The 27,607-nt window shown below is 42.3% G+C and overlaps 1 protein-coding gene across 3 annotated transcripts; it reads left to right on the top strand.

Annotated features, from left to right (window-relative positions):
- The first annotated feature begins 624 nt into the window (after nt 1-624).
- On the top strand, nt 625-26,141 carry HABP4 (hyaluronan binding protein 4). 3 transcript variants are annotated; one of them, XM_056324249.1, is made up of 8 exons: nt 625-1,082; nt 10,675-10,822; nt 11,710-11,871; nt 12,055-12,126; nt 14,000-14,080; nt 22,393-22,561; nt 24,298-24,474; nt 25,605-26,141. In XM_056324249.1, the coding sequence occupies exons 1-8, from the start codon at nt 734-736 to the stop codon at nt 25,659-25,661; spliced, it is 1,215 nt and encodes a 404-aa protein (XP_056180224.1). In that variant the 5' UTR covers nt 625-733; the 3' UTR covers nt 25,662-26,141. The 3 variants fall into 3 exon arrangements, with proteins under 3 accessions (XP_056180224.1, XP_056180223.1, XP_056180225.1); XM_056324248.1 differs by having other exon boundaries at nt 626-1,082; nt 24,298-24,480; XM_056324250.1 differs by lacking the exon at nt 12,055-12,126 and having other exon boundaries at nt 628-1,082; nt 24,298-24,480.
- Nucleotides 26,142-27,607: the final 1,466 nt, after the last annotated feature.

Raw genomic sequence — 27,607 nt, 5'->3', positions numbered from 1 at the left:
TGGCAGCGCCGGAGCTGTTTTGAGCAGAAAGGAGCGAATGAAAAACCGTGGGGCTTTGTGCGAGGGGATGGCCGCCTCGTCGCCCGTGGAGCTCCCAGCCCGGAGTGCTCCGTCTTTCATTATCAGCCGACAGTGGGCGCGGACTGTATCGCAAGGCCCCCGGTGACACGGTGATGCGCTGGCACCGGGGTGCGATGCAGCTCCCACTAGACAGTAGGTAGGGCATCGCTGCTAAAAGGCATGACCAGAAACAGGGTGCCTGCAGCCTCCCGCGGCCGCTGCGCCCACAGAGCGGGCGCGGGGCCCCTGCCGCTCTCCGCGCCGCGGGCGGGGGCGGCCAGCGCGGGGGCGGGGCTCCGGGACCGTTCGCGAATATAACCGGGCCGAACGCCCCGAGCGGCATCCCGCGTTGGCCAGGGGCCGCTACGGATCGTGCCGGTGCCGCACACTAATTGGCCGCGGCCGCACGTCGGGGCGGGGCTAAGACTAAAGCCTGGATTGGCAGCTCGCTCTTGCTGTTATTTAGCATTGGTCGCACGAGTTGGCGGTTGGTGGGTCCGGCGGCGTTGATAGGTGGCGGCCGAGGGGCGCTAGCAGCTCCGGCGCTTGATTGGCTGCCGCGACTCGGAAAGGGGCGGGGTGACAGCAAGCGCACGGCGGTACGGGCAGCGCTGAGACGCAGCCGGAGTCGGGGCGACGGTTTCTCCGCGGCGACGATCCCCAGCTGCGCCCCATGATTCGGCCCTGCGCCGCGGCGGCTCTGCCAGCTGCCGCCACGGCGCCGGGGGCGGGGGCACGGAGGGTGAGTGGAGAGCCGTCCGCGGCGATGATGAAGAGGGTGGTGGGCAGTCCGGTGACTGCCGTCATGCAGGAAAGCTTCAGTTGCGCCATCACCAACCGCTTCTGCCACCTCCTGGACGACCAGTCGGACCCCTTAGACATCCTGCGCGCGGCCGAGCTCCGCCAGCGGCCCGACCCAGGCTCCGGCCCCGGCGGCAAGGCGGGCGGCGGCAAGAGAGAGTCCCAGAAGGAACGCAGAGAGCTCGGCCCCGCCCCGGTGCGCAGGGGCCCACCGCAGCCCGGTACGCTGGGGGACGAGGCGAGGCAGGCAGGCGGGCCCGCTGGGCCGGGGTTGTGCGGGGGAGCGGGGCGCCGGCGGCGTGGGGCCGGGGCAGGCAGCCCGAGCCGTGCGGCGCGGCGCGCTGCGGGACGCAGCAGGGCTAAGAAACCCCAGGTTAGTGCCTCTGTCGCTGCGAATGCGCACCTGAAAGTCCCCTTGCGGAGGCGGGTGACAGCGGGAGCGTTGCCCGGGTGCCCGTGCTTGGGCGCGCTCCCGACGCGGCGCTGCGGAGCCGGGCTGGCGGCTGTGTGTGTGGGGGCAGCTTCAGCGGTAGCCCGAGGGCACGTGGAGGGACGGCAGCTGCCGCGGCGGCACCTGGAGATTTCGTGCTGGTTTAGCATCCCTCTTTATGCGTTTCCGCACTTGTCATCCTGTCCATTTGCCTTCCGTGTTCGGTGCTTCCAGGCTTTTTCCTTGGTACCGGTGACTTTTTTCGGCACTTCAGCTTCTTCAGGGTTATAATGTGTCGGGGGATCTGTTGCTTAGTTTCCCTTAAGCTTGCACTGATGCCCAAAACTTTGAATAAAAACTTATTTCCTGGGTGAACTCTGTAGCAAGGTGTTCAGGAGTGGTCGAGGTCATTTGTCAGCTGCTAAGTGTTGGTGCTAAATATTGCTTGGACTAATAGGAGATTTTTGTATCAGAATGTCTGACAACAGACCACTTTGCTGGGCTATATAGCTCCTTGCATTTGGAGGCATTTTTGTGAGTCTGATTGTTACTACATAGAAGCATACAATGGTTTGAATAGGAAGGGACCTTAAAGGTAATCTAGTTCCAATCCCTGTACACTTAAGCTGCCTATAGACAAGTAGGAGGTAAAGGATGCTCTTCGCATACCTCCATGCTCCTGGCTTGTTCAAGAACTTTTTTATCAACACTTGAGACTCTGATGTTCACTGAACAGGCTCCTTCACCTTCTGTTGATAACCACAGCAAATATTCTCTAAATAAAATAAGCCTGTAACTAGCGTGAATGTTGGTCTTACAGGCAGAGGTCTCTGACAAAGTCGTGTAACAACCACAGAGGAATCTCAAAAGATGAGTTTCATACAACTGTCCAAAGTGACACTGACAACTTGCTAAGATCACCCCCTACAAAGATGCTCATTAATTAGTGCATACTTGGCAATGAAAGATTTTCTGCTCCACAAGGTCAAATAATCACTGTGGGAGCAGTGTAACACTGTAAGTCTAAGCAATAGATTCTGTAGCACTGGGAATGAATTGAGGCGGCAACAAGCCTGATTCAAAGGCCACACCTTTTCCTAAGGCATTAAAACACATAGTTCAGTTACTGAGAATTTAACAGGAACTTTTACTACAGGATGAAAATAATATCCCAATAAGAGTTATTGTGTTAAGCTTCATTGACTGCTGCAGGAGAATGGCAATTTACAACTCAAAGAGGGTAAAACCAGAATCTTTTCAATATTTGGAAACCATCAGCCAGCTCTCAGATACTTTAGATAATGAATCCAGCACCTGAAGCTCAGTACCAGGCAGAGCAGGACATGGACCTGTTGGAGTGAGTCCAGAAGCAGACCACAAAGATGATCAGAGGCTGGAGCACCTCTCCTATGAAGACAGGCTGAGAGAGTTGGGGTTGTTCAGCCTGGAGAAGAGAAGGCTCTGGGGGGACCTTATTCCAGCCTTCCAGCACCTAAAGGGGACGAGCAAGAAAGCTGGAGTGGGACTTTCTGAAAGGGCCTGTAGTCACAGGACAAGGGGAAATGGCTTTAAACTGAAAGAGCGTAGGTTTAGGCTAGATATGAGGAAGAAATCGTTCACTGTGAGGGTGATAAGGCACTGGCACAGGTTGCCCAGAGAAGCTGTGGCTGCCCCATCCCTGGAAGTGTTCAAGGCCAGGCTGGATGGGGCTTTGGGCAACCTGGTCTATTGGAAGATGTCCACTAGAATTACACAGGTGTCCACACAGAATTACAACTGTAAGTGTAATTCTGTGGTAATACACAGTAACCTTGTGGAGTGTCTGATGATTTTCTGCTACCCTGATATTAAGAAACCCAGTTACTTGTATAGAGACATCAGGCATATGCACCTTGTTTTAATTTCCTGCTAATTTTAAATGAAGACTGCTGGTTATATTAGCCTTTGTGAAAATGAATTAATATCTGTCTTGAGAAGATTTACTTGCTCTGAAAAATGCCATGCTTTTTTCTTTAAAGAAAGTGCTATCTTGGATTTTGTGTGCACCATGTTTATGTCTTGGGCTTGTTGTGAAGTAAGGACTGTAAATGTATAGTGCTTAGGATGCTAAACCAGGGCAGAGACTGAGACTTGGTCCTGCCTGCATGCTTCTCCTTTGGATGTGCTGTCTTAGCAAGTCTGCTGTGAAGGACAAGGATCACCCTCTGACTTTGGGTAAATACAGTGGTGGCACAGCTGACAAGTATTAAGTGGCAAGTCGAGGCAAAAATCTAGTGCTTTTTTCTTGAAGGGGTTCCCCAGCTGGTTATTTGGGCTGCACAAAATTTATTTGTTATACAGGATTAAACCAGAAAAAATCTGGATACAGTAAAAGATTCAGGGGACTGTTGGCTTAACTGTTGAGAATGAGTAACAAGTTGTCGTCATTCCTGCCGCCTGCCTGCCCCGCCCCCCCCCCAATTTCAGGCATAAGTCCCTCTAATTTCATTTCACCGATTAGGAATTAAACACTGTAAAGAAGCATCTAGACCCATCTGAACAGGTGAATGGGATTCTGATGTTACAGGTGAAATGACAAAATTCAGTCTGTGTTGTGCTAGTGTTATCATCACAGAACAGCCCAGGTTGGAAGGGAGGACCTCAAAGAATTGTTTGGTCCAACCTTATCTGGGAAGGGCAGCCTAGAAGAGTTCACCTAGCACCCTGTGCAGTCAAGCACCCTGTGCAGTCACATCTTGTAAACCTCCAGTGACGGGGACTCTGCCACTTTCCTGGGGAGGCTGTTCCAGTGATACTAAGATGAAACTTCTCCTTGTGCAGCTTGTACCTGTTGCCCCCTGCTGCCTTTTGTCTTCTCCATGTGGCTCCTAGTGAAGAGAGAGCCATCATCCTCTTTATAGCTGCCCTTCAAGTACTGGAATGCTGTGATGTGGCCGTCATTGAGCCTTCTCTTTTCCAGGGAGAAGAGGGCTTTGCCAGATAATCCAGTACTTTGTCCTTTAGAATCCAGCCTATTTGTTATGATTTGACACAACTGTAAGGAGGCTATTTTAATCTTTCTTTAAGAAAAAAACGAACTTGCATCTCAAACTCTACCTAACCTTACACTTTTGATCTTAATGATGCTTTTCTTTTTACCAGCTGTGTCGTTTTGTGATTTTTAGGCTGTGTGCTGGGGATTTGAGTAAAGGCTGTTTGTAGTTATTACAGGTCTTACAGTTGCACCACTTAATGTTAGCTCAGTTCATTCTTAGCACAGTGGCCAAACTGCGTTTGCCAGCGCTTTATTCAAAAGGCCCAGTTGCAGAGCTTGCATTCTTTACTGGTACAGGCAAATTAAATTTGTTGATCATGCAGTAATAAGCTCTGTTCTGTTGAAATCTCTAAACCTTTGTTGCTAATACCTCTAAAAGGTTTTCTTCTTTCATGTACTTTCGATGACTGGTGTAACGTTTAGATGTAGTTCCTGAATACTATGTGTTTCAGTTTTCAGCTACAGTTTGAAGTTAATATGGCATAGAATGTTTCTGTGGTATTTTATCTTATACGGACTGCAATTTTCTTATTTTTAAGTAATCTATTCTGATATCATTCTTTCAGCTACATAGTCAAAAAGGTTTGTCCAGAGGACTGCAGCAGGCAATCCTGTGATTGAGTACTGGCAGACATGAAAACAAAATACCACAGAATAGAGTGTTAACTTTGTGTGTCCATCTTTGGTGTGTTGCATGCAGTAGCTGAAGCCTTTTTTTGTATCTTGGGATACTATGGTATTATTCTGCAAATCGTGTAGTTAGCAATACTTTGATTCACAAAATTATTTGCTTGAATTTTGGAATTAAAATCACAGGAGCACACACATGCAAAGGGGAGGAAACAAGGTTGTTTGTGCAGTCTGAAAGCTGCTGTACTCTGAAATATATCAAAATAAGTTCCTGAGAGTGTGAACTGTCTTTTACTATTTCCAGTTATGCAGCTTTATTGTAAAGGAAGATCAGTTGTCCATATAGGTATTACTGTGTTACTGAGGTGGTAATGAAGTAGTGTCTTTGTATGCAGTCATAATTAATGACAGAGATCCTTGAATTGTAGCACAGTTTCTCCACTTGCCCTCATTCCAGACCAACTGGAGCAGTATTCCTGTTTCATTTTTGTACTTGCTTCATCTCCTCTGAACTCCCATTAAATTGTTTCTTGAGGCTCAGATATTTTTATTTTAAAATGAGCTGTTAAGCTGAAAGCAGAGGAAAGAAGAATCTCCTTGAATAAGTGGAAAGACACATTTGAATTTAGGACCAGTGATTGTGCTCCTGTTAGCTTTGTTCTAACATCTACAAGGCAGTTCAAACCTGTCGGAAATGAAAAATTCTAAGCACAGTTTACATTTTTTATTCTGTGTATGTAGGTGTGTGGGAAGTCTGTGCTAAAAGAGCTGTGAGTGGGATACGTAACAAGTTTTCTGGTACAAGGCTATTTAGCCCAGTAGCAGAAGAGTTGCAGGGCAGTGACCCAAATTACATACTATAAATGAGCTATAAAATGACAGAGGAAATTCGCTATCAGTAAATGCAAAGTAATGCATGTGGGAGAACATGGATCGAGGTGGGGAGTGGTTTTGCAAGCTATACTGCAACATGAAAAAGTCTTCTAATTCAAACTACTGTAGTTTAGGAAAGAGAGCTTGTAGTTATTTGCACTGTTGAGAGTAGAACAGCAGGTCTGTTTCCACACCCTCTGGGAGAGAAGCAGTGTTGATGTTACTGAGATAGCAGTAGCAAGGCTAGTAGAAAAGGAATTGTTACGCCTTTGAAAGGATCTCATCTTCCAACATACTGAAGTGTGTCTGCTCTTTTGGTCATCTCAAAGATGTTAAAACTAGAAAAAGCACACTAGAGTGACATGCATGATGAAACTTAGGGAACGATTTATATATTGAGAGAATTCTAAGGTTTCTGTCTGAGAGGTGTCTGAGGTTACAAAAGCAGTGTGTATAGAACTGCTGGTGAGACTTGGAGAGGGCAAAGAATATTTTTTCTTACAGAAGTAAAGGGATATGATTTCAGCCAGGCTTTGTGAAATAAGGAGAAAGAATGCTTTTTCTACAGAGACTAATTGAGCTGCAGCCCTTCTTGCTGTAGGGTGACGGTGGTACATCAAAGCATATGTCTATTCAGGCAGAAGTCTGGGTAAAGTCATTGCAGCCCATCTGCAGATCTGTCCTTCATATATCAGTGCTTGTAGTATTAGCTTCAGAAAACCTGTAAGGGTAGATTACCGGGTAAAAAGTATTTTGTTGTGGCTTTTTTCTTTCTTTAAATACGTGTTATAAGGCATACAAGTCTTTCATATGGCTACTGTCGTTGCTTTAATGTTCATCCTAACTGAATCAAAACTATACTCGGTTTGCCTTAGCTCTGCTTCTCTGTGTGGCACTTGGGCAAAACAGAAATAACTCTTTTGGTACTTTGTCTCGGGCTGCATTTGTGGAAATTGAGTACTGATGGAATCGTCTCACTGGGTTTGAGCGTCACCTGTTTTGGTGGGATGAGTTGGTCTCAGGCTTGTGAGAATTCCTAGAACACTATGATGCTGTATTGTCAGCTGGATTTTAGGGCAGAATACAAGGTTTCAGTGCTCCTCGCAGCAGTAGTCTCCCTCAGCCTGTGAATTGCATGCTAGCTGCAACTTTCGCCTGCCATGCCCCATGTAAGGGAATGGAGGAAATGGAGCAAGATTTCTGCTCTAGCTTGTAGTCACTGATAGCAAGTTGCAAGCTGGGCTTCTTATGGTGTTTGTCTGAAGTCAAGGTTTGCTGTACAAAAAACTTTTTTCCCTTAAAAATAAAAATCTAAAAAGTGAGAGCATGCTGTCTCAGGGGCCAGTGAAAAGCCCACAAAACCTAGAAGACATCTCTTCCCAAGCTGAAGTCCTGCATGGCTGAGGACAGATGGTAAACATGAAGAAACTTGGAAAGAACTAGACAATAACACTGCAAAGGCAGGTGCATTTTGCTGTGTTGTTTTGAATCTGTCTGCTAAAACATAGAAATCCAGTGTCTGGGAAACCAGGCAATGCAGGTCATAAATACAATTTCTGCTTTCTGTGTTGTGAGGTCTGTGATACACGTATGTTAAAATCACTTTTCTAGTATAAACAAAGCCTAATAGTAAAGTATTATTGTGGGGAAAGTGAAAACTACTTAATCATACAGAGCTGACACACTATAGAGTTTTAACAATGGCTTGTAAAACTGGACTTTTTTTCATCAGCAATGTTGAGTTCTACTAACTGGTAATTCTAGTATTTATAGATGTCTTTCTAATAAAGGCTCAGCTGCTGCTTCTGGTTAAAAAAAAAAAAAAAAGAAAAAAAATCTGGGCCTGTTGCAACAGTATCAGCATCAGATTTCTTTTTTGATACCTCAGCTTAGAAAGTAAAGTGATGGGCACCTCAACCAACAGACTGGGCTGCTGCAGACACCTTCCATCCAGGGAAGTACTGGTGAGGTGGGGAGGAGTGCACAACATCTTCAAGCTGAACACAGATTACAAATATAACTGTAAGACACAGCAAAAACACCTTAAAGAAAGATTAAACTTGGTAACTAGGAAAGAGCAATCTTCAGTTTTCAGCATGAGGTTTCGAAGACCTCAAGTACATGATCCACAAGACTCCAGAGCTTTTTTTGTGGTTTTGAAAACCTGCATACCAGTCTATGTGTGCAGACAAAATTGGAGTGTACTTGGAGAAGTAGTTGATGAACAAAGTGTAGTCCAGTTCTTTTTAAGTGACAGCTATTATGGCAGCGCTACACAAGACTGCTTGTGTTTTGTTGGTTTTGTTTATTTTTTTTCCCAAAGGGTAGGTGACCTTTCAGCTCCTTAAATAAAAATGAATCTGCATTGGGACAGACATATGGCAGACAATTAAAATTGGATAGCTTATGCTATTGCTGCTGCCCAGCTCCAGCTTAGTTTGCCCTTATATGCGGAGCTGAAAGTTGTGCTGGTATTTGAACTGATTCACAAGCAGGTTACAAGTTTCTGCCTGAGGGTAGCTCAGTTTACTAGAGAGGTGTAGTTGCTGCACACCATTTTAATCTGCTGGTGCATGTCTGTTAGCCCAGTTAAAAATGTTGTTATACAGGTAATAAGTCCCACAAATAGTCTTTCTAGTATTTAAAATCCATCTGCAGTAATTACAGCCACTCATTAGAATCAAAGTGCAATAGCTTTGTGCTGAAATCGGAGTAGAGCTAACTGCTTTGTTTAGCGCAGTGCTAGTGACATGTAATACACTGGCATATCTGGCAAGAAGACTTGTTCTGGAGTACTGTTAAGTGGTACTGGGTAACAGAACCAGAGACATCTTTTTAAAGTGACTTTTGCATCTTCATTATTTTGGCATTGCATTGCTAGTTTTAAGGAGCTCTTTGAAGGTGAAATTGAGGTTAGTACTAAGTATCTAGGGAAGGTGGTCTCTGATTACTGTGTCCTTGGCAAGTTAATCTGTTTGAAAGAACTGATGTTTCTGATAGCCAGTGAGAAGCTCAAAAATAAATAAAAATGCACACTTGTATGGCAGTTTTGCATTCAGATCCAAACAAAATAAGTAAAAATGAGGTCAGAAATGAGTCGTCACTTTTTCCACAGCAAGATTCCAATTTGGAATTAACACTTGTATAGTTGGTGGTGTAGTTAAGATGTACATGCTGTTGGGAAACATGTCTGCTTTTATGTGCAATTCTGTATTTATGATTTTGCTTTTCAATAAAGCATCCTCATTCGGAAAGCTTACTCAGAAACCAATTTCAAAACCTGTCCTTTATCCAGAGATTACATCATAATTTTTGGAATTCAAATATGCTTGTTGCTCTAAGGATTGAGCAACTCCAAACCTTGAGAAGAGAGAATTAATGGAAAATATTATGTCAGGTGGTTTGTAGTTTAAAGAAAAGCAAAGCTAGGGTTGCTTCTGCAGCACAGATAAAACTATCTTCTGTGTACAGCTACAACTGTCCTTCCTGCATAACAGAAAGCTTTATTTACCACTCTTCTACCTTATTCACAGAGTGGGTAGTTCTTTGAAATTTTCTTTTTAAAGGTGACGTTACAGACTTCATGCTTGCCACCTGAGCTTTGATCAGAGATCTTCTTACATGGGTATTTCTGTGAAGCTATGAATTAATTTGTGTCTTAATATTGTAACATAGAATAGGCTTTTTTCTCTTTATGTGTTAGCAACAGAGGCACAGTAGCCAGGACTGTCACTCCACTAACCTGAGCTCAGTAACTTGCTCAGCGTTGCACAGGTGCTTCTTGTGGAAAGAAGAGCTCAGTTTTGTTGGGAAGAGAGCAGTGTTTCTGTAGTCCCTTGCTTGCTTGACTTAAACGAACACCTTTTTGGGCTAATAGTATAAGAATAGGGGCCTAGAAAACAAAAGGCTTGCTTGACTCTAAAGAACTTTATCCTAAATAGAGCACAGAATCTGGGAAAATGGGGAAGGAAGCACATAATGAACTTTAATCTTATGCTACATGTATATGGGTTGAATGGGTAACATCAATTCATTGTCTCTTATAACATACAGTTTCTCTGCATACACCCTGCCCTGCCTGGTGCTCCTTAACCCCAACAATGGCTGAACAAAACCCCAAAATGCTTATGTATGTTTTATCTTGGAATATGTTGATGCTCTAGAATCAGTTAATGCTGTTGGAGCCTTTGTACTTACTGCCTGAATTTCTGCCACTTAAACACCAACTTGTAGTGTTGGTGAGTGGTCCCCTCCTCCACAGAAGAGTGATAAAGGAGGTGACTCTCTTCTGGCTGTTGGGTACCATAGCTGTGAGCTTGAAGCAGAGGTGTAGGCTCAGACTTCTAAATTCAGCTCATCTGGCAGGAGGTGTTCCATGATCAACAACTAACACCTGTCTGTAATGGTCCTCATCTTTCCCCCACCTTCATTGCTCTTGCAGCCATCTTGCAATTCATGTCTTCCATTGAAGCTTCTCTGCCTCGTCCTGTAGTACGCTAGCAAGATCTTTGAGAGAAACCGGTTTTGTTCTCCACTTCTGTGCCTTAATGTGAGCAAAATAAGATTTTTTTCCTTAGCTTGTCTCTTCTGAAATGCCTGAGCTGTCAACACTCGTATTTTTGCCTGAGGCAGGTTCATCAATACAGAAGGGAAAGTAAGTAGATGTCTTTAAAACAGAGCGTCTGGCAACATTAACTGTAAGTACTTTTAAATTTTGGTGGATGTGTGATTGGAAAGGGTAAAGCAGAAGACCATAAGGTGTAATCAACTCATTTCAGCCAGTAGTTTGGTAACTGCAATTCAGTTATTGTTAAATTGTTTGTAATCTCTATGTGTGTGTGTTTAGGCCAGAAGCAAGCATCTAAGCAAGGAGTACAGCAAGGATTCAATCACGGAGGAGCACAGGTGAAACAAAACAAACCTGAATGGAGACCATCTTTCAGGGAATACCATTCCTATGGAACAGAGAGAGATGCAGAATTTTTAATGGAAAGGTAGGTATCATACAGGGAGAAGTAAGGTGCCTTGCAGAGGATCTGCATGGAAGTGGGAAGGGAAAGACTTAACCTTCTTAAAACAGATCTAGTAGCAAGGTACGACTCAAAGGCATGGCTGCATTATTACCATGTAGATTTGTTGTGAGATGACTTCATTCATGCCTGTTGGAGCTGTAATTTCAGCTTCCCTGCAGACAGGTTCGGAGTGGTTTTGTTAAATGTTAGAAACAAAAGGTGAAACTGGAAAGTGTAAACATCTGAAAACATAACCTTTAGTCTGCAGCATAAATGTTCTTTTCTGAGCTTGTGTACCAAGCTTTGCAGAATGCGGTGCAACTTCCAAGTTGAATGAATTTTACTGTTCAAACTGAAAATATACCTTTGTCTTACTGTTTACTGCTTGGGTGAATGTGTATCAATTTTGCTTGCTTTGTAAGTACTAGAAAATTCCACCTAAGATGATAGCACTTGAGAATGTGGATGTTCTTACTTTACATCACAATAGTTGGTATTTTACAAGTTCCCTGAGATTTTTAGCAGCTGCATGTAAATCTGGGTTTAGCGAGTGGAGCTGTTGTCTGATAAAGTTGCTGAAGATTTGACAGTTTTATATGCTTTATTTAACTTCCGTGATGTCTTCAGTGTTATCAATAAGCAGCTGAACTTTCTATTCCTGTTGTCTGTAATAATTCCCTCTGCATTCAGTTTATGTCCATTTTTAATGACAAAGCTGACACAAGTGCTCTGCAGAGATGCACTCTAAAAATTGTACACTAGCTCTCATGTACTGATGTCTCTCGCAGCTGCACAAATACAACCACGTGAACTTTTTTCTTGTTAACTGTTCCATAGAAACAAAATCTGACTAGAAACTTTGTTTTTAGACAAATCAAAAGGTCAGACTGTGAAAGGCCAATAAGAGGTTGTGGCAGAGGAAGAGGTGGAATGCAAGGTAGAGGAAGAGGTGGCAGAATAAGCAGATGTTTCGATGGCTTTGACCAAAGAGGAAGACTGGAACTTGAAAGGCAAAGTGGGAATGGCAAAGTGTAAGTGTTCTCTGTTCTGCTTCTTACTTGATATACAAGTAAACAGCACCACAGTAGTGTCTCTAAGTATTCTGTTCCCTTCTTCTGTAGCCAAGTTGGCTGGGAAAAAGTCAGCACTGGTTTTAGTTTGAGGTCCGAACAAAAAAAAAGCGCTTAAACTCACAGAACCCTATTTCTCTCTAGAAGAATGAAAGCAGATGACAAAAAAAGTGGAGGTGAAGCTTGCAACTGGGGAACAGTTAAAAATGATACAAGGTACAACATAAACTTTTGCCCACCATAGATCATAATTTTCCATGGCCTACCTTAGATCATCACTTCTCCTTCATCAGTTTCATGTCCATTTTGAGTTTTATAAGCCTTGCTTTCTGTTAATTGTTGTGATTAATGTAGTTTTATTGTTTTCTGAACTTGTCTCCTTCATGTTTGTGAGATTAAATTGTAGCAAAGGCATGGTGATGTTTCTTCAGTTAAGACTGTCAAAACTTTTTGACTGGGGCCAAATTGCCTTTTAACTGAAAAAAGTTATGACTCTTCTCAATAGCTGAGAAGTGGAACTCTGGCATTTAATGGCGTTCTACAAAATGCTGATTAAAAGATTGAAACTCTGTTGGTGGGCCTAAAGTCCGGTGGTTTTTTTCTCAAGTTTTATGAGTAATTTCTAAATGTCAAGGCTGTAATATAGTTCACAGTGGAGGTATTATTTAGCTGACTCTATCACTGAAATACATTTTAAAGCACACAGGAGGATCAGTAACAGAATGTGATGACTTACTAATGGTCAGTTAGATTTTTAAAAAAATTGGGAATTTTCAGTTCGGTTCTTTCTCCTACTGGTTTCTGTCCAGATTTGCAAAAAACTCACCAGAAATGTAGAGTTTTATCTATTCTTTGCATCTAGCAGTAAGCTACTTTTACCAGTAGCTTTTTTTCCTCACATACATCTAGAACTCTTTAATGGAAGGCTGATAAAAGGGCAGAGAAAAGACAGCACTTTGAACTTACAGCAAATATCTTTGGCCACATATACATTCATTCACAAAATTGTTTAAAAAATAAAATCTAATTTTATAATAATAAAAAAATTAAATTTAATTTATTCGATTAATTATTTAATTATTCACTCAATTTTAAAAAATCTATAATAATAAGATTTTATTTTTGAAACTTAGATCATGGGTTCAGGCAATCTGGCTGAAAGGTTGAAAAATACAGCCTTGATGGGTAATAATTCTAGGGCTTGATATTCCTAGTTCTTCTGAAAGATTGTACTTCTATCTCTTCTGTAATATTTCATACTAAAAGGATCAGTTGGATACTCTGGCTTTTCAAAACAAAGGATCAACTAGGTTAACATAGTTCTGAGTGGATAGCACAAAACTAGATGACCAAAAGCACAAAACTAGCTTCTGTAGAATGTCAGGGCACTATGTGTGAACTTCATAAAGTATGAGAAATTTAAGATCCCTTATATTTATTCTCACTTGATAAGTTTGATTTTTAGTTCAGTAACACCAGAACTTGTGATATAAACATGAAACATCAATGCTTTCTTGTGATGTTGTGCATGTGGTAGAAGTGACACATTAAGTTGGAGTTGTCTAAACAATTCTCTAAAAGCCTGTTTGTGCCTTAATTGTGCTTAGTGGTGCATTGAAGCTAGAAGGTGTTAATTTTAAATATGTATGCCTACCAGTGGAATAAAAGCAAGTGTGCCAGGGCTCTCATTTGACAGTGAACTACTGTCCATGTTACAGAAAATACAAACTTGGAGTATGGAATTTACCATTTTAATAGTTTAAAAGAAACAAAAAGGTGAACCCAAACATTAGTGATACACTGTAATCAAGTACTGATTTTTAGTATTCATGATCAAATTATTTTTTCGCAATGCATACTTTTAACTTTTTTGATTAAAAGTACATAGAATTCATATTTTCCTAACAATTCTCATTCTGGTAGTTGTTCAACTAGTCATTTAGTAGATCTACTTTCTGCTTATAATCCTAGAGTTTTTCTCCTCTATTTTTTCCCTTCCCAAGCTGGAAACAAATAATGTATCTATCTGCAAGGTTTTTTTCCAATGTGACCCTTGAAGACTTTGTGGTTTTTTTGTTTATTGTTTTAGTGGGATGGAACAGACTTCTGTGGAAGAGACTGCAGAAACAGCTCAGCAGCCAGGGGCATCTGAAGGACAGCATCTAAACAAGTATAGTCTAACTAAAATATTTTCTTTCTAAATGCAAAGAAAACAATTGGATGTTACCGATATACTTGTTTTGAGAGACACACTTGAAATGTAAACTGTGAGGTTTTGCTAGCGCACATATTTAAAAATAGAAAAGTATTGCCTATGTTTGTGAGTCAAGAAAATGCATCCCTATATTCTGACTAAAGCTTGGTTTATACAGCTGCAGATGGCTTTTAATTGCCCAGTAATGCTTATACCTAAGATTTGGTGATAACTTAAGGCGGAGCTCCACATTCTCTGTTACCTTTTTAATTTTGCTGATTTATAAAAACTACCCTGCTTTTTGAAGTTCTCAGAGAAAAAAAGTATTCAAGGTGCCTATGCAATCTTACAAACACATCTAAAATACACTAAGATAAAATTCTCTACATCAGTATTTGTCAATCACTAGCACAAGGCACTTGTCATTTACTTATGCAGGGCCCCTGCAGAACTTGAAAAACTTGCTGGAAATGGTCTTGCATTAGAAGTAGGGAAATGGAGAGAGAAATCTGCCTCTTGTTTTCTGGCTCTCATTCTGATCAGTGTCCAATAAGAATTTACTTTGCAGCAAATAAACACTGACTTAAGAAAAAGTAACTGATGATCTTGTCCAAGTAAGAAACTTTAAAGAATAAACAAACAGCATATGGTGAATATATCCTAGTGAGTGAAAGGTCAGTGCAATATGTCAGTCTTGTCTGTTGCTGTGAAGCCTTTTTTACCTAATGATGCAGCTCCAGTTGCTAGTGGCCTTGGTTCATTTCTTAATTATAAAGCTGACTGGACTACAAAACCAGTTTTTTATGTTCAGGTTGTATAATCATGTAAGACGTTGAGTTGGTATAGCTTTGATTCTCTTAATTTTAAACTGGCTTTTAATTTATAGCTAGAGGTGTATATACATGGGGAGATCTGTCTCTGAAATTGAATGACTATGATTTGATTTCCAGAAAACTGTTTCGAGACTAACATTAGATGGGCAGTGTAGATAAACTGTCAGAAATGCACTGTATTAGCTGAATATGAGAAGAGTTATTCAGCTTTTTTTGTCAACTACTGGTACCTTTACTTGTTTCAGTCTTGTATTTGTTTCTACTCCAATTCAAGCTCTTCGTAGATATGTCCTGACCTGGAACACAAGGCATGAGAAGTATGTGTAGTGGAAAAGGCATCTGACAGAATCTGCTAGTTATCTTTAATTCTTTTTCCTTTCTCAGAAATCACTAGGTATTTGGTCACACTGTGAACCTTTCTGGAGATTTTACTCCTCTTCATGTTTGTTTTTTTTTTTTTAAAGCTTCATTTAGGAATAGTCCGCTGAAATCCATGAGATTAAAAAATACCAGTAACCTACTGTTGTGGTTTAACCCTGGCCAGCAGCTAAGCACCATGCAGCCACTCGCTCGCTCACCACCCCCACGGTGAGATGGGGGAGAAGATCAGAAGAGTAGAAGTTAGAAAACTCATGGGTTGAAATAGAGACAATTTAATAGGTAAAACAAAAGCTGCACATGCAAGCAAAGCAAAAAAGGAATTTGTTCACCACTTGCCATTGACAGGCAGGTGCTCAGCCATCTCCAGGAGCTTGAGCTCCATCACATGTAATGGTTACTTGAGAAGAGAAATGCCATCATTCTGAATGTTCCCCACTTCTTTCTTCTTCCCCCAGCTTATATACTCAGCATGATGTCAAATGGTATGGAATTTCCCTTTGGCTAGTTGGGGTCACCTGTCCTGGCTGTGTCCCCTCCCAATGTCCCATGCCCCTCTAGTTCTCTGGCTAGCAGGGCCTGAGAAATGGAAAAGTCCTGGACTTAGTATAAACATCGCCCAGCAACAACTAAAACCATCTGTGTGCCATCAACATTGTTCTCACACCAAATCCAAACTTGATGCAAGTTGTAATAATAAAATATAAAAGTAGTACAGTGCTATAAGTTTTCCTCACAGCTGCTTACTGTTGAACTTGTCTTTATGGTCTGGACACATAACATGCCTGTGTTCACTGGTAATTCAAATGAGTAGGTTTTTCTTATTATTATGACACATAACGTAATCAATTCCTATCAAAGGTATTTGCAAAGTTAGTATTTATACTGTAGAGATTTCATCACATATAACTTCACCAAAAAGGAAGTCCTGTATTCTGGTCATTTAATAGGAAGTTTTCAAAATTTTGTCTTAAAGTCTGCTAAGCTATTTACCTCTTTTGTTTGGTTTTGTTTGGTGGGTTTGTTTTAATAGTGGCTTAAAGCTACCCATAGACCAGGCCAGATCTTTGTAAGTATTTGATTCAGTGTTTTTCTTCTACAATTCACTTGTAGAGTTGTTGCTTGGTTCTTAACCTTGTTTACATTTTGCCATAATTAGTTTTAATGCTCTTTTAAATTATGTTTAATAGGAAAGATTCACATAATTGATTTCTTGATAAATGCTGGATAAAAATTTGGTTTGTGCAGCTGAGTAATACAAAAATGATTGGGAAAAAAACCTTGCTACCATTATTTTTGGTGATATCACAGCGTGATCAGAGTTGGAAGGGACCTCTGGAGATCATCTAGTCCACCCCCCCTCTAAAGCAGGTTCACCTAGAACAGGTTGCTCAGAATCATGCCCAGGCAAGTTTTGAATGTCTGCAGAGGAGACTGCACAACCTCTCTGGGCAGCCTGTGCCAGTGCTCTGTTGCCCTCAAAGAAGTTGTTCCTCATATTCAGATGGAACTGCGTGTGTTGCAGTTTGTGCCTGTTGGCCTTTGTCTTTTCACTGGGCACCACTGAAAAGAGTCTGGTCCCATCCTCATGACACTCACTTTTAAGATCTTTGTATGCATTGATATTGGTATGATCCCCTCTCGGTCTTCCCCAGGCTGCACAGGCCCAGCTCTCTCGGCCTTCCCTCGTGAGGGAGATGCTCCAGCCCCCTCACCCCCTTGGCAGCCCCCCGCTGGCCCCTCTCCAGTCGCTCCCTGTCTCTCCTGAACTGGGGAGCCCAGCGCTGGGCACAGCACTCCAGGTGCGGCCTCAGCAGGGCAGAGCAGAGGGGCAGGACACCCCCAGCACCCGCTGGCCACGCTCCTCCTGATGCAGCCCGCGCTGGCAGCGGCCTTCTTGCCCACCAGGGCACACTGCTGGCCCACGGGCCACTCGGTGTCCTCCAGGCCTCCCAGGCCCTTCCCCGCAGAGCTGCCTGCCAGCAGGTCAGCCCCAGCCTGTGCTGGTGCGTGGGGTCGCTCCCCCGCGGCGCAGGACCCTACCCCTGCCTTTGCTGAGCTTCATGACGCCCCCCCTGCCCCACTGCCCAGCCTGCCCGGGCCCCGCCGAACGGCAGCGCAGCCCCCGGGGTATCAGCCGCCCTCCCAGCGCTGTACCACCAGCAAACTCGCTGCGGGCACGCTCTGCCCCTTCACCCAGGGCGCTGGGGGGTGGGCTGAGCAGGACGGGACCCGGTGCTGAGCCCCGGGGCACAGCGCTGGCTGCGGGCCCCCAGCTGGGCTGCGCCGCTGGTCACAGCCCTCTGGGCTCTGCCATCAGCCAGGCCTCAGCCCACCTCCCTGCCCACGCGCCCAGCCCACCCGGCCTGCGCTCACCTGGGGCGGCTGTGGGAGACAGGGTTGAAAGCCTTGCTGAGTCAAGGTAGTCAACATCCACCACTGTCCTCTCATCTACCCAGCCAGTCATTCCGTCATAGAAAGCTATCAGGTTGGTCAGGCATGATTTCCCCTTGGCAAATCCATGTTAACTACTCCTGATAACCTTCTTTTCCTCCACATGCTTAGAGATGAGCTCCAGGATGAGCTGTTCCCTCACCTTTCTTGGGATGGGTGTGAGGCTGACCAGTTTGCAGTTTCCTGGATCCTACTTCTTACCCTTTTTGAAGGCTCGAGTGACATTGGCTCTCCTCCAGTCCTCAGGCATCTCTCCTGGCCTCCATGACCTTTCAAAGATGATGGAGAGTGGCTTAGTAATAACATCTGCCAGCTCCCTCGGCAATTGGGGGACATCCCATCAGGGCCCATGGATTTATGGATGTCAGGTTTGCCTAAATTGTCTCTAATGTGTTCCTTCTTGACCAAGGGGAACTTTTCCTTTCTCCATACTTCGTCTCTTGCCTCCAGGGTCTGGGAAACCAGCGGGCTGGCCTTGGCAGTAAAGGCTGAAGCAAAGGCGGCATTCAGTAACGCCACTTTCTCTGTGTCCTTTGTCACCAGGGCACCCACCTCATTCAGCAGTGGGCCCATGTTTTCCCTAATCATCCTTTTGCTACTGATGTACTTGAAGAAGCCCTTCTTGTTGTCCTTGACATCCTTTGTCAGATTTAATTCCAAACCAACCTTAGCCTTCCTCATTGCCTCCTGCATGTTCTGACAACATCTCTATATTCCTCCCAGGTGGCCTGTCCTTTTTTCCACATTCCATAAACTTCTTTCTGTTTGAGTTTTGGCAGAATCTCCTTGCTCATCCATGCAGGCCTCCTGCCCCCTTTGCTTGATTTCTTACTCATAGGGATCCACCTGTCTTGAGCTTGGAGGAAATGATGTTTGAATAAAAGCCAGCTCTCTTGGACTGCCTACCTTCCAGAGCCCTAACCCATGGGATTTCCCCATGATGGTCCTTGAAGAGACCAAATTTACTTCTCCTCAAGTCCAGGGTTGAAATCCTACTTCCTCCATGTGGGATCCTGAACTCCACCGTTTCATGGTAGCTGCAGCTCAGGCTGCCCCAAGTCTTCACATCCCCAACTGGTTCTTCTTTGCGAGTACAAGGTCCAGGGGTACACCTCCCCTCATTGGCTCCTCCACCACCTGTGTCAAAAAGTTATCATCAGTGCTATGCAGGAACCAGCTGGACTGTGTGAGCCTGGCTGTGTGCCTTTCCAACAGATATCAGGGTGGTTGAAATTCCCCATGAGAACCATAGCCTGTGACTGTGAGGCTATCTCCAGTTGTCTGTAGAACACCTCATTGACTTCCTGACCAGGTGGCCTGTAGCAAACACCCACAACAGTGTCACCCATGTTGGCCTGTCTCTTAATCTTTACTCGTAAGCTCTCAACTAATTTTTTATCCACTCCTAGGTGAGCTTGATACATGCCAGTTGCTCACTCAATTAAGGAGCAGCTCTACCACCTCTCCTTGCTGGCCTGTCTTTCCTAAGAAGTGCGTGGCCATCCATGACAGCATTCCAGTCATGCCAGCTATCCCACCACGTCTCTGTAATAGCAATGAGGTCATGGCCCTGTGACCGCACACAGATCTCTAATTCTTCCTCTTTATTCCCCATGCTGTGTGCGTTGGTGTGCGGGCATTTCAGAGAGGTAATGGAGCATATAAGTTCCCCAGCAAGGGTGCGAGTGGAACCACCATAGCCCTGCAACCCTTGAGGTGGTTGGCCTTCCAATACTCATCATGGGAAGCAGCTAAGGAACAGGTATCACTGCTTTGGTTGGCCTGGCTTATTCCCCAGTTGGATGCGATGGTGTGAGCATTGCCACTTTAGACCCCTCCTCCTGAGTCCCTCAGTTTAAAGCCTGCCTCACCAAGCTGGCCAGTCTGCTGCCAGACTCCCTTGCCTCTTCTAGGCAGATGGGTCCCATCCGTCCCTAATGGGCTATAGTCAAAGAATGTCCCATTGCCATATGAAAATAATTGGCCAGATAACAGCTAAATGCCATTCTTTTCTATTTCTGTATGCTAATGTGTTCATGTAGGGCAGTTCCTGCAAGAAAGGTAAACAAAGCATAGCTAGAGGGTTATGGTGATCCACTGAAAACACTGAAGCAGTAAAGGAACCATTACTGAAAGCTTGCATTTGGTGTTTGGTATGTACTTGCACACTGAATGCAGTTTGTTCACCACAGAGGCTGTGCTTACGTGTCCGACAATATTGTTTTTTTGATCAGGCAACAGCTTGATTGTTGGTGTGCCAAGGAACTTACTAACTTGATTATTGAAAATACACACCAAGCAGTTAATAAAAATGTATAGAGTTAGAAGGTAGAAAGTAATGCATAGAGTGTACTTTCATGCAGGCTTGGTGCAAATGCAGGTCCTGCAAATAACCTGCTGCAATCAAGCCTCTGTCCAAAATGTGGTTCCTGTTGCTTTGTTTCACTAAAGAGAGGTGTTTCCTCTTGGGGGTCTCGGCATCCTAAACTGGATTTGTACTGCTAATAACGTAACAGCTAAAACTATCTTTTGGAGTAAAATCAAATCTTACTTTGCAGTTGAAAAAACAAACATTTGCAGTGTAAATCCACCAGTATTTCCTTTAGTACAGGTGCATAGTTGTTTTTGAGAGATGTGTACTTTCCAAAGCAATACCTGTGATTGCTTGAGTGGTCAATTTGCTGTGTAGTGAGACGTCCTCATGTTGTCATATGATCATTGGAATGTAGATCTGAAAGGGGTCTTGCTCACCCAAGGCATGACCAACCATACCTGTGCTGCTTCTCATAGCTGTCTAGTTAATTTTAATGGCCTGCTCTGATAAGCAATTTCATTGTCCCTTGATGGTCTTTCCAAGACTTTGAAAACAGAAATACTGTTTGCATGTTTTGTTTTGTTTTCCTGAGTGTCTTGCCTTAACATCATGGATATGCAAAATGTTCTGTCTTTTTTAGTATTATGTATGTTTCTTCCTCAGCAGCTCTTTAAAGGCTTCCCATGTAGATTGTGTATTTTAGACCTCATATCTGTCTTGCAATTCTATTCGGGGTTTTCTACCTGTTCCCACCCAGAAGACATTACTCAGTTGAGACCTACCCTACCAGCAGTGACATCTGTTCCAAACAAAACTGTTCATGTGTCTCCTTGTAACAGTATGGTGTTGCAGTTAAAATTCAGCTGGACCAGGTTACCTGCAATACTCTTGGATAGTTTGCGGGACTGGAGTCTCTGCTTCAGAATTTCTGCCTTGCTAGTGGTTCTTTCTGTGTTTGGGTGGCAGGTACTTTTGCTTGAGAGTACGTATTTCTGCTTGTCCTTGAGACTTCCTGGTGGTGGTTCTTTTGGTTGATTGTTTTCAAATAGCTTAGGTGGTTCCTTTAGCATCTCATACCACTGGTCAGTCCTTCAGTATTCTTGAACACTTGCTCTGTTGTCCTTTTCTTTTGCAAGCTTTGTGCCATAGAAAAGGCAGTAAATGTAGTATGTATTATGCCGTGGATAACTGCACAGAGGTGGCCCTAAAAGCTCCAGTCAGATGCTTGTTTTTCTGTGGAAGAAGGCAGAAAGGGTTCCTGAAGTGTCTGGGAGTAATCCCTGCTGGTTTTCCTGTAGCTCATGGTATTTGACTTGCTTCTGCAGCAATTATGGTGATGAAGCGAGTTGTGATCCTTGCATGCAATGCTACTTAATAGGGAATAGCTTTCTGCAAATATCATTAAAAGGCACACCTGTAGTATACTCTTAATAGCTGCTGGTCCTGGGCAAATCAGTCTTGGTCATCCTCAGAAAAGTGGCAGAAGAGTAGTCAAGCAGTCATGAGTGCAGAAGACTTTTTAGTTTTATGTGTCTTGTCTTATGAATACAGATATAAAGCCTTGGACTTCTGTCTTTACAGTTCAAAAATATGCAAGGTAGACTCCAACATACTCAATGTTTTCCTTGAACATATCATCATTATTGCAGTTTGTGACAAATCAAAACTGGCGTAGGATTAATCTGGTTTTGCCAGGTGATAGTCTCCTTGTGTACTACTACATCTGACAAAAGAAATCAAAGAAGCATCTTGTGAAATTAACAAAGGAAGTGTTAATAATTACCTAGAAGATCCCATGGTGTGATCGTCCTGTCTTTTTGATGACTGAAAGCTGCACTGAAACATGTCGTCCTGTGGTACAAGTCAATAAAACCATGCAACTGGTGTTTTAAAACTGCTGGGTATGCTTTTTTTTTTTTTCTGTGGCTATATTTGCTACAACTAGATCCACTATTAAACAGTAGAGTTGAGAATATGTGAGATCAAAAGACAGGCTGGCTTTCTCTAGAACCCAAAGTGCTTGAATTTACAATGGGACTGGATAAATACCAGAACTTACTACAGGAGGCTGGAGACAGCGTTTGTTCATATGACTAATTTCAAATAGGCCATAAGTACATTTTCCAACTTACATTAATGTAAAGCTCAAACATCAAGTTACTGTGGGAGTAAGTGAAATTGAGGATAGTAATTTGATGAGAAACATTCAAAATGTTTTGTTTAGTATCCTTACTTTAGAGGTTAGTGTTCTTGTTCATCCTGGCATGTTGCAAGCTAATGGTTTTTACTTTACAACTATAAACCTTTAGAGTTGCTGAAGGAGAGCCAATGGAAGAAGTAGTTCAAGAAATGACGTTAGATGAGTGGAAAAAGCTTCAGCAGCAGAATCGACCAAAGCCTGAATTCAACATCCGGAAGCCAGAATCCACTGTTCCTTCCAAAGCAGTGGTGATTCACAAGTCAAAATATAGAGATGATGTAAGCATTGCCTCAGGAATTCTGTAAACTCTGCTTTATGCTCAGGGTTAGGAAACTGTCTCTATATTCTTTTTCTACTAGTTTTAGTATAATCTAAACAGACTAGAAATCAGTATCTAAACTTTGTTACTGTAATGACATATGTGCCCCAAAACTTGCTTTAAATTTACCATCTTTTCATTTTCTTCTCTCAGATCGTCACCGCTGTTTTGTATGCAAATACATAACATATCAAGTTGTTCAACCTTATTACTCAGTCTTAGCAATATAAAAATCATGTCCTTGCTGCTGCCACCTGTGTAGATCTGTGGTAATGCTGCTAGAGAAACAGTTTACTAAACACTTCTTATCCTAACTTTGAATCTTGTTTAGCTTACTTGCAGTATACACTTGCATATATATATTGAACTCAGGTTTTGGCATCTGTTAATCTGGATGCTCAGTGTCCCATTTCTCATCTGTGCTGGATCCCAGCTTCCATTGTGTGCTTGGAATACAAGATTTTAAAAAAACATTTTTTTTTTCCAGTTTTAGGGTCCTGCTTCTTAGAAGTAACTCTGGAGAGCTTGTTCTGTAGTAATGTGCTTTCCCCCCACCTCTTTTCCCTAAGTGTTATTCCACGATATTACTGAGATTGACATTTCAGGGAAAACTTCTAGTTTATTGATATGATTGGGGAGAGAGGGGAAGCTTCTTTCACAGATTCTTGCTTACTTAGGGTTCAGGTTTTGGAAATCTTAGTCAGTCATGACAGAATTGTGATCCTTAAAGTCTGCATGCTTGTTTGAATACACATATTATTCTTTGTCTAGTTATACTATTAACATCAAAGCTGGCAGCTTTTTTCAGCCTTAATCGCTTTAGGTCACTGAGCGCTTCCATGACAGACACTAATACTGAAGTGGCCTGCGTCCTTTTTAGCATGACTTTTTGTGGTCACAGTTGCTATTATCCCCTCTTCCTTCTCTGAGGGAGATGGTGGCAGGAGTGAGGAGAATATCTTTCACAAGCTCTGAATAGAATGCAAGTGTATGAAGAGTGCATGCAAGTTTCTGTTCTTTTTGCCCGTAAAGTTTCTTGGCTGGCAGTATCAAGGGACCTTGTCAAAATGAACATAGAATAGGAGGTACAGGAGCTGCGTAACATGGAAAGTCAAATCCCTGTATTAGGGATTATTAATCATTTAAATAAATGATTCATCATTGTATGGGATGAGTTTGCATATATTTTATTATGACTACAGTGCGCATTAAAATTATGATGGAAAATAGTCTTACATCCACTAGCTAGACTAGGAATACACAGAGTTAAAATGAGCAGTAACCTCATAGTTGCAAATAGATTGGTTAGTAGCCAAATACTGTGCTTTACTATGGCCTTTTAACCATTACTTGAAGGTAATTATAGGAGTAAGTAGATTCAGCCTGATTCTCTAGTCCCTTAAAACCTTGTAGATGATATTTCTGGAAAACCTCTTCAGTGTTACAGAGCTGGTACAGAGGATTTTGTTGCCAGGACTCTCTGAGCCAGCAAAGAACTACCCCAGGCATCTGGGAAGCTGCAAATGCCTCGCCTCTGTTAAAACCCTGTGCAAGTTAAGGCCTTTCTTCTGTTCCAGCTGTCATCCTGATTTCTCTGCTGCTTAGTCTGTAATACAAATGTGCGTGTGTAACATATCATGGAGGGGAGATGGTTGTACATGGAAGCTATAGACTTTAACCACTTCTTCTTTTTAGTTGCAAAAAGGCAACTTTGAAGATGATTCTCATGTCTTTCGAAGACCAGTGAATGACATAACATCTCAGCTGGATATTAATTTCGGGAGTCTTCCTCGCCCTGGCCATGGATTAAGAGGAGCACGAGGTGATCGTGTTTATGGCAGACAACTTGAGGAGTCAGGACCTCAACCAAACGTAGGAGTAATGGTTTTTATAATTTTTTATTTATAAAAAATTATATTTTTATAAATAAAATTTTATTTATAGAAATTTATATATAAGAATATAAAAGTTTGCTTGGGTTTTTTTTCTTTTTGGTGGTTGGTGTGTGTGTCCTGCCCACTTTTGTGTGGAATTACTGATTTCTGTAGTGACAGGCTTGTTTCTAATTTCTACCTTATAGTATGTTGGCCTGGTTATTTTGTGTTCTTGAACCATCATGTCACTAAAATTAAATATCAGTTCAGGCTTACGACTCTCAACACATAAATTTCAAAAGTTCTGGTTAGTAGTTGCTATAAAGGTAACTAAAGGAAAGGATGCAATCAAGATTTGTTTCTGCAATTAATTTTGTTATAAATTGGAAAGTAATTAAAATTACTAAAGACTTGTATCACTTAGAAAGAATTTCAGTATACTATAGTAATAGTACTTTGATTATTGAGAGTGCGATCAGTAAATCTGGGATCCTACAGATGAAAACAGAATCCTACAGCATCCTGCAGAGTGATAAAAGTATTCAATATAACCATTAAAGAAAGTCCACTGAACTTTTTCTCTTAAAAAAAAAAAAAAGCGCATTTGTATACTGAAAAATGACATCTTTATTCTTCAGACTGAAGGTCTCAGCTTTCTTCTCTCTAGTATGAGTAAAATAAGGTTGGGGAACTTACAGAAGTGATTTGATGCATTTGTTTCATCTGAATGAAGAAGGCTCTTTAAAATAACAGAACACAGTTTAAAACTACGATCCAATATGTGCAGTAGGCTTAGAATGTAGAGAGATAATAATGCTGCTTCTAAAAACAGACAGCACTTTGGGTGAGATGGCTTTACTTTTTTTCTTCGCTTTAGTGCTGCAGAACTTGGGAACTTCTAGTCCTTCCCAGACAGGAGATCAGCGTTATAAACATGGTCACACTGAAGAATTTATAATAGTTGTAACTTCTGAGATGAATGCTTAGCATTTCTGTGACAGTGATGGACGCAAAGCATTTAACTTGAATAGCAGAGTGAACACTTTTCAGGGTAAAATACATATACATAACTGTCAGATGCTTTTGAAATGGATTCATTTTTATAAAGCTACCTTTCTTACTTTATAGGTGCAACTTGTTGCTCCAAATCCTGATGATCCTGAGGATTTTCCAGCTTTAGCGTGAAGAATCATCATGAATGGTGGTATCTCAAAGTAGATTTGGTGTAGCTGTGAAGAGCCCAGCTTTATGCTGGTGTGGATTAAGTCTGCTTTGACTGGAAAAGCTGTTGGAGTGGTTGGTGTGGAACGATTGCATTCTTCTGTTAATGGGGTTGGTTTCTGGACACACTGGGGGACTGGGATCCTGTCACAGGTTGCGGTGTCTGCCTTCATTTGTGAGAACTGTATGAAGGCTTACAATACTTCACTACAAGGCTTCAAATGAAGTTCAAGAGTACAGTGTTTAAAAATGTGTATATAGAGATTGTTATCAAGTTCTTCATGACACCATGGTGAAATGTAAACTTGTACAACATGGTCTGCGATTGGAACTTGATTTCACTGTACCTTTGAAAGCTGCTTTCCCAGTTTCTTTGGGTGAAGCGTGCATTTCACAGTCACAAGTTCTTTGGAGTCTGGCAAATAAAGGAAGTGCTTACTGGTTTGGGTTTGATGTATTATTTTCACAAGTCAGAGTAGCAGATTGAAGCTTTTGCTATTTGGATGTTATCTGGAAAACAAAACCAAAAAACCTACCAAACAACCTAAACATCAGATCTTACCCAAAACAGTGAACATCTCTGAACAGAAGTGATCTTTAAAATTAAGGCAGCACAGACGCTTTTAATTGATAGCTAACCATAAATCTTGCTTCAGTAGCAAGATACATTCTGCAACTACTTTGAAAACATAGTAAAGTAAGAATTTTGAGCAAAAGCCTGTATGTATATAAGGATATATACATACAGACAGAACTAAACTGTGAAGGAAGCTTTTATTTCTGGCAGGAGCAAGTACAAACTAAAAAGTTTCATTCCTTACCAAGAAGTTTGTATCATATAGGGGATGAGGTAGGATGTCCTTTCCTTGCAGCTTTAACATGACTTCCTTGAGGCAGGTACCCTAACTTGTTCCCTGTCAAAGGGGACACTCAGAGCCATTCATGGGGGATCTGAGAGAAACAAGGAAATGGTGCCAGAAATGAGAGGACAACCACAATGGACATTTTGGAAGTAGCTGTTAGCCTTAAAGGAGTCTACAAATGCCTGCTCAGCTTGAAGTCATTCTTTCAGTTTACTGGGAAAGCAGATTAATATAAGCCTTTCTGTTTTTCCCTGTTCTCTGCCTCACTTTGTTTTCTGTCACTCTCTTTCTAAGCACTCTCCTTTGAGAGCAGATAGTGGATGAGACTTAAAGAAAAAAACTGTTTTGGTTTGAAGTAAGCTCGAGGAGTATTCAGAATCAAAGTAACTTATCTCAGTGGTAAGGCTTTACACAAGTAGGATATTATCACCCAGGGAGGACTACTGACTTTTCTACATGCTCCAAACAGATGGTCTGCAAAGTAGTGCTGCTCAAAGGACTTTTCTTACATTGTTAAATTACTTATATGAAAATTTGCTATAACATGAGATTTTGGATTCCACAAGGAGCTCATTTTAGCGGCATAGAGATACGCTGACAATCCACGGTAGAAAGAATGTGCAAAAGCAAGGGAAGCGTTGGTGTTAGAGAAACCTATGCTGCTGCTTTCTGAACTGGATGAAATAACATAAATGACTTTTTCACCTTGTAGGAGTGTTATCCTAGGTCTGGGTTCTTCACCTGGCATGCAAGAGCCAATCCACACACACAGAGCAGAGCAATTCGTTTATTGCATGTTTATTGCACAGAGATGGGTGCTGGGTGGTAAATCCACAAAGCTAGCACACTCTTAACACATGGTAAAACACTTTATACACTTTGAACAATTGTTTAAAACTATGTTTAGTCGCACTTAATTCTCACTGGTTTGTAAGAGCCTTGTCTCCATTTGAAGGTACAGTATTCAGGTACACAGTTCTATGGGGAGGGGGCTTTGTTTGTAGGAGGCTTTCTTTGCTCGAGGGTGGATCTTTTACTATGCTAATT

This window comes from Falco biarmicus, chromosome Z, assembly GCF_023638135.1.
Source record: "Falco biarmicus isolate bFalBia1 chromosome Z, bFalBia1.pri, whole genome shotgun sequence".
Lineage (NCBI taxonomy): Eukaryota > Metazoa > Chordata > Aves > Falconiformes > Falconidae > Falco > Falco biarmicus.
This window is presented reverse-complemented; position numbering and strand designations above follow the sequence as displayed.

Bases quoted from the DNA above. Each gene is read 5' to 3' on its own strand.
- HABP4 (XM_056324248.1), top strand. From the start codon at position 734: ATGATTCGGCCCTGCGCCGCGGCGGCTCTGCCAGCTGCCGCCACGGCG. The intron at 11,872-12,054 runs GTAAGTGTTCTC...ATTTCTCTCTAG, and splicing joins CAAAGTGGGAATGGCAAAGT to AAGAATGAAAGCAGATGACA. The intron at 14,081-22,392 runs GTATAGTCTAAC...ATAAACCTTTAG, and splicing joins GAAGGACAGCATCTAAACAA to AGTTGCTGAAGGAGAGCCAA.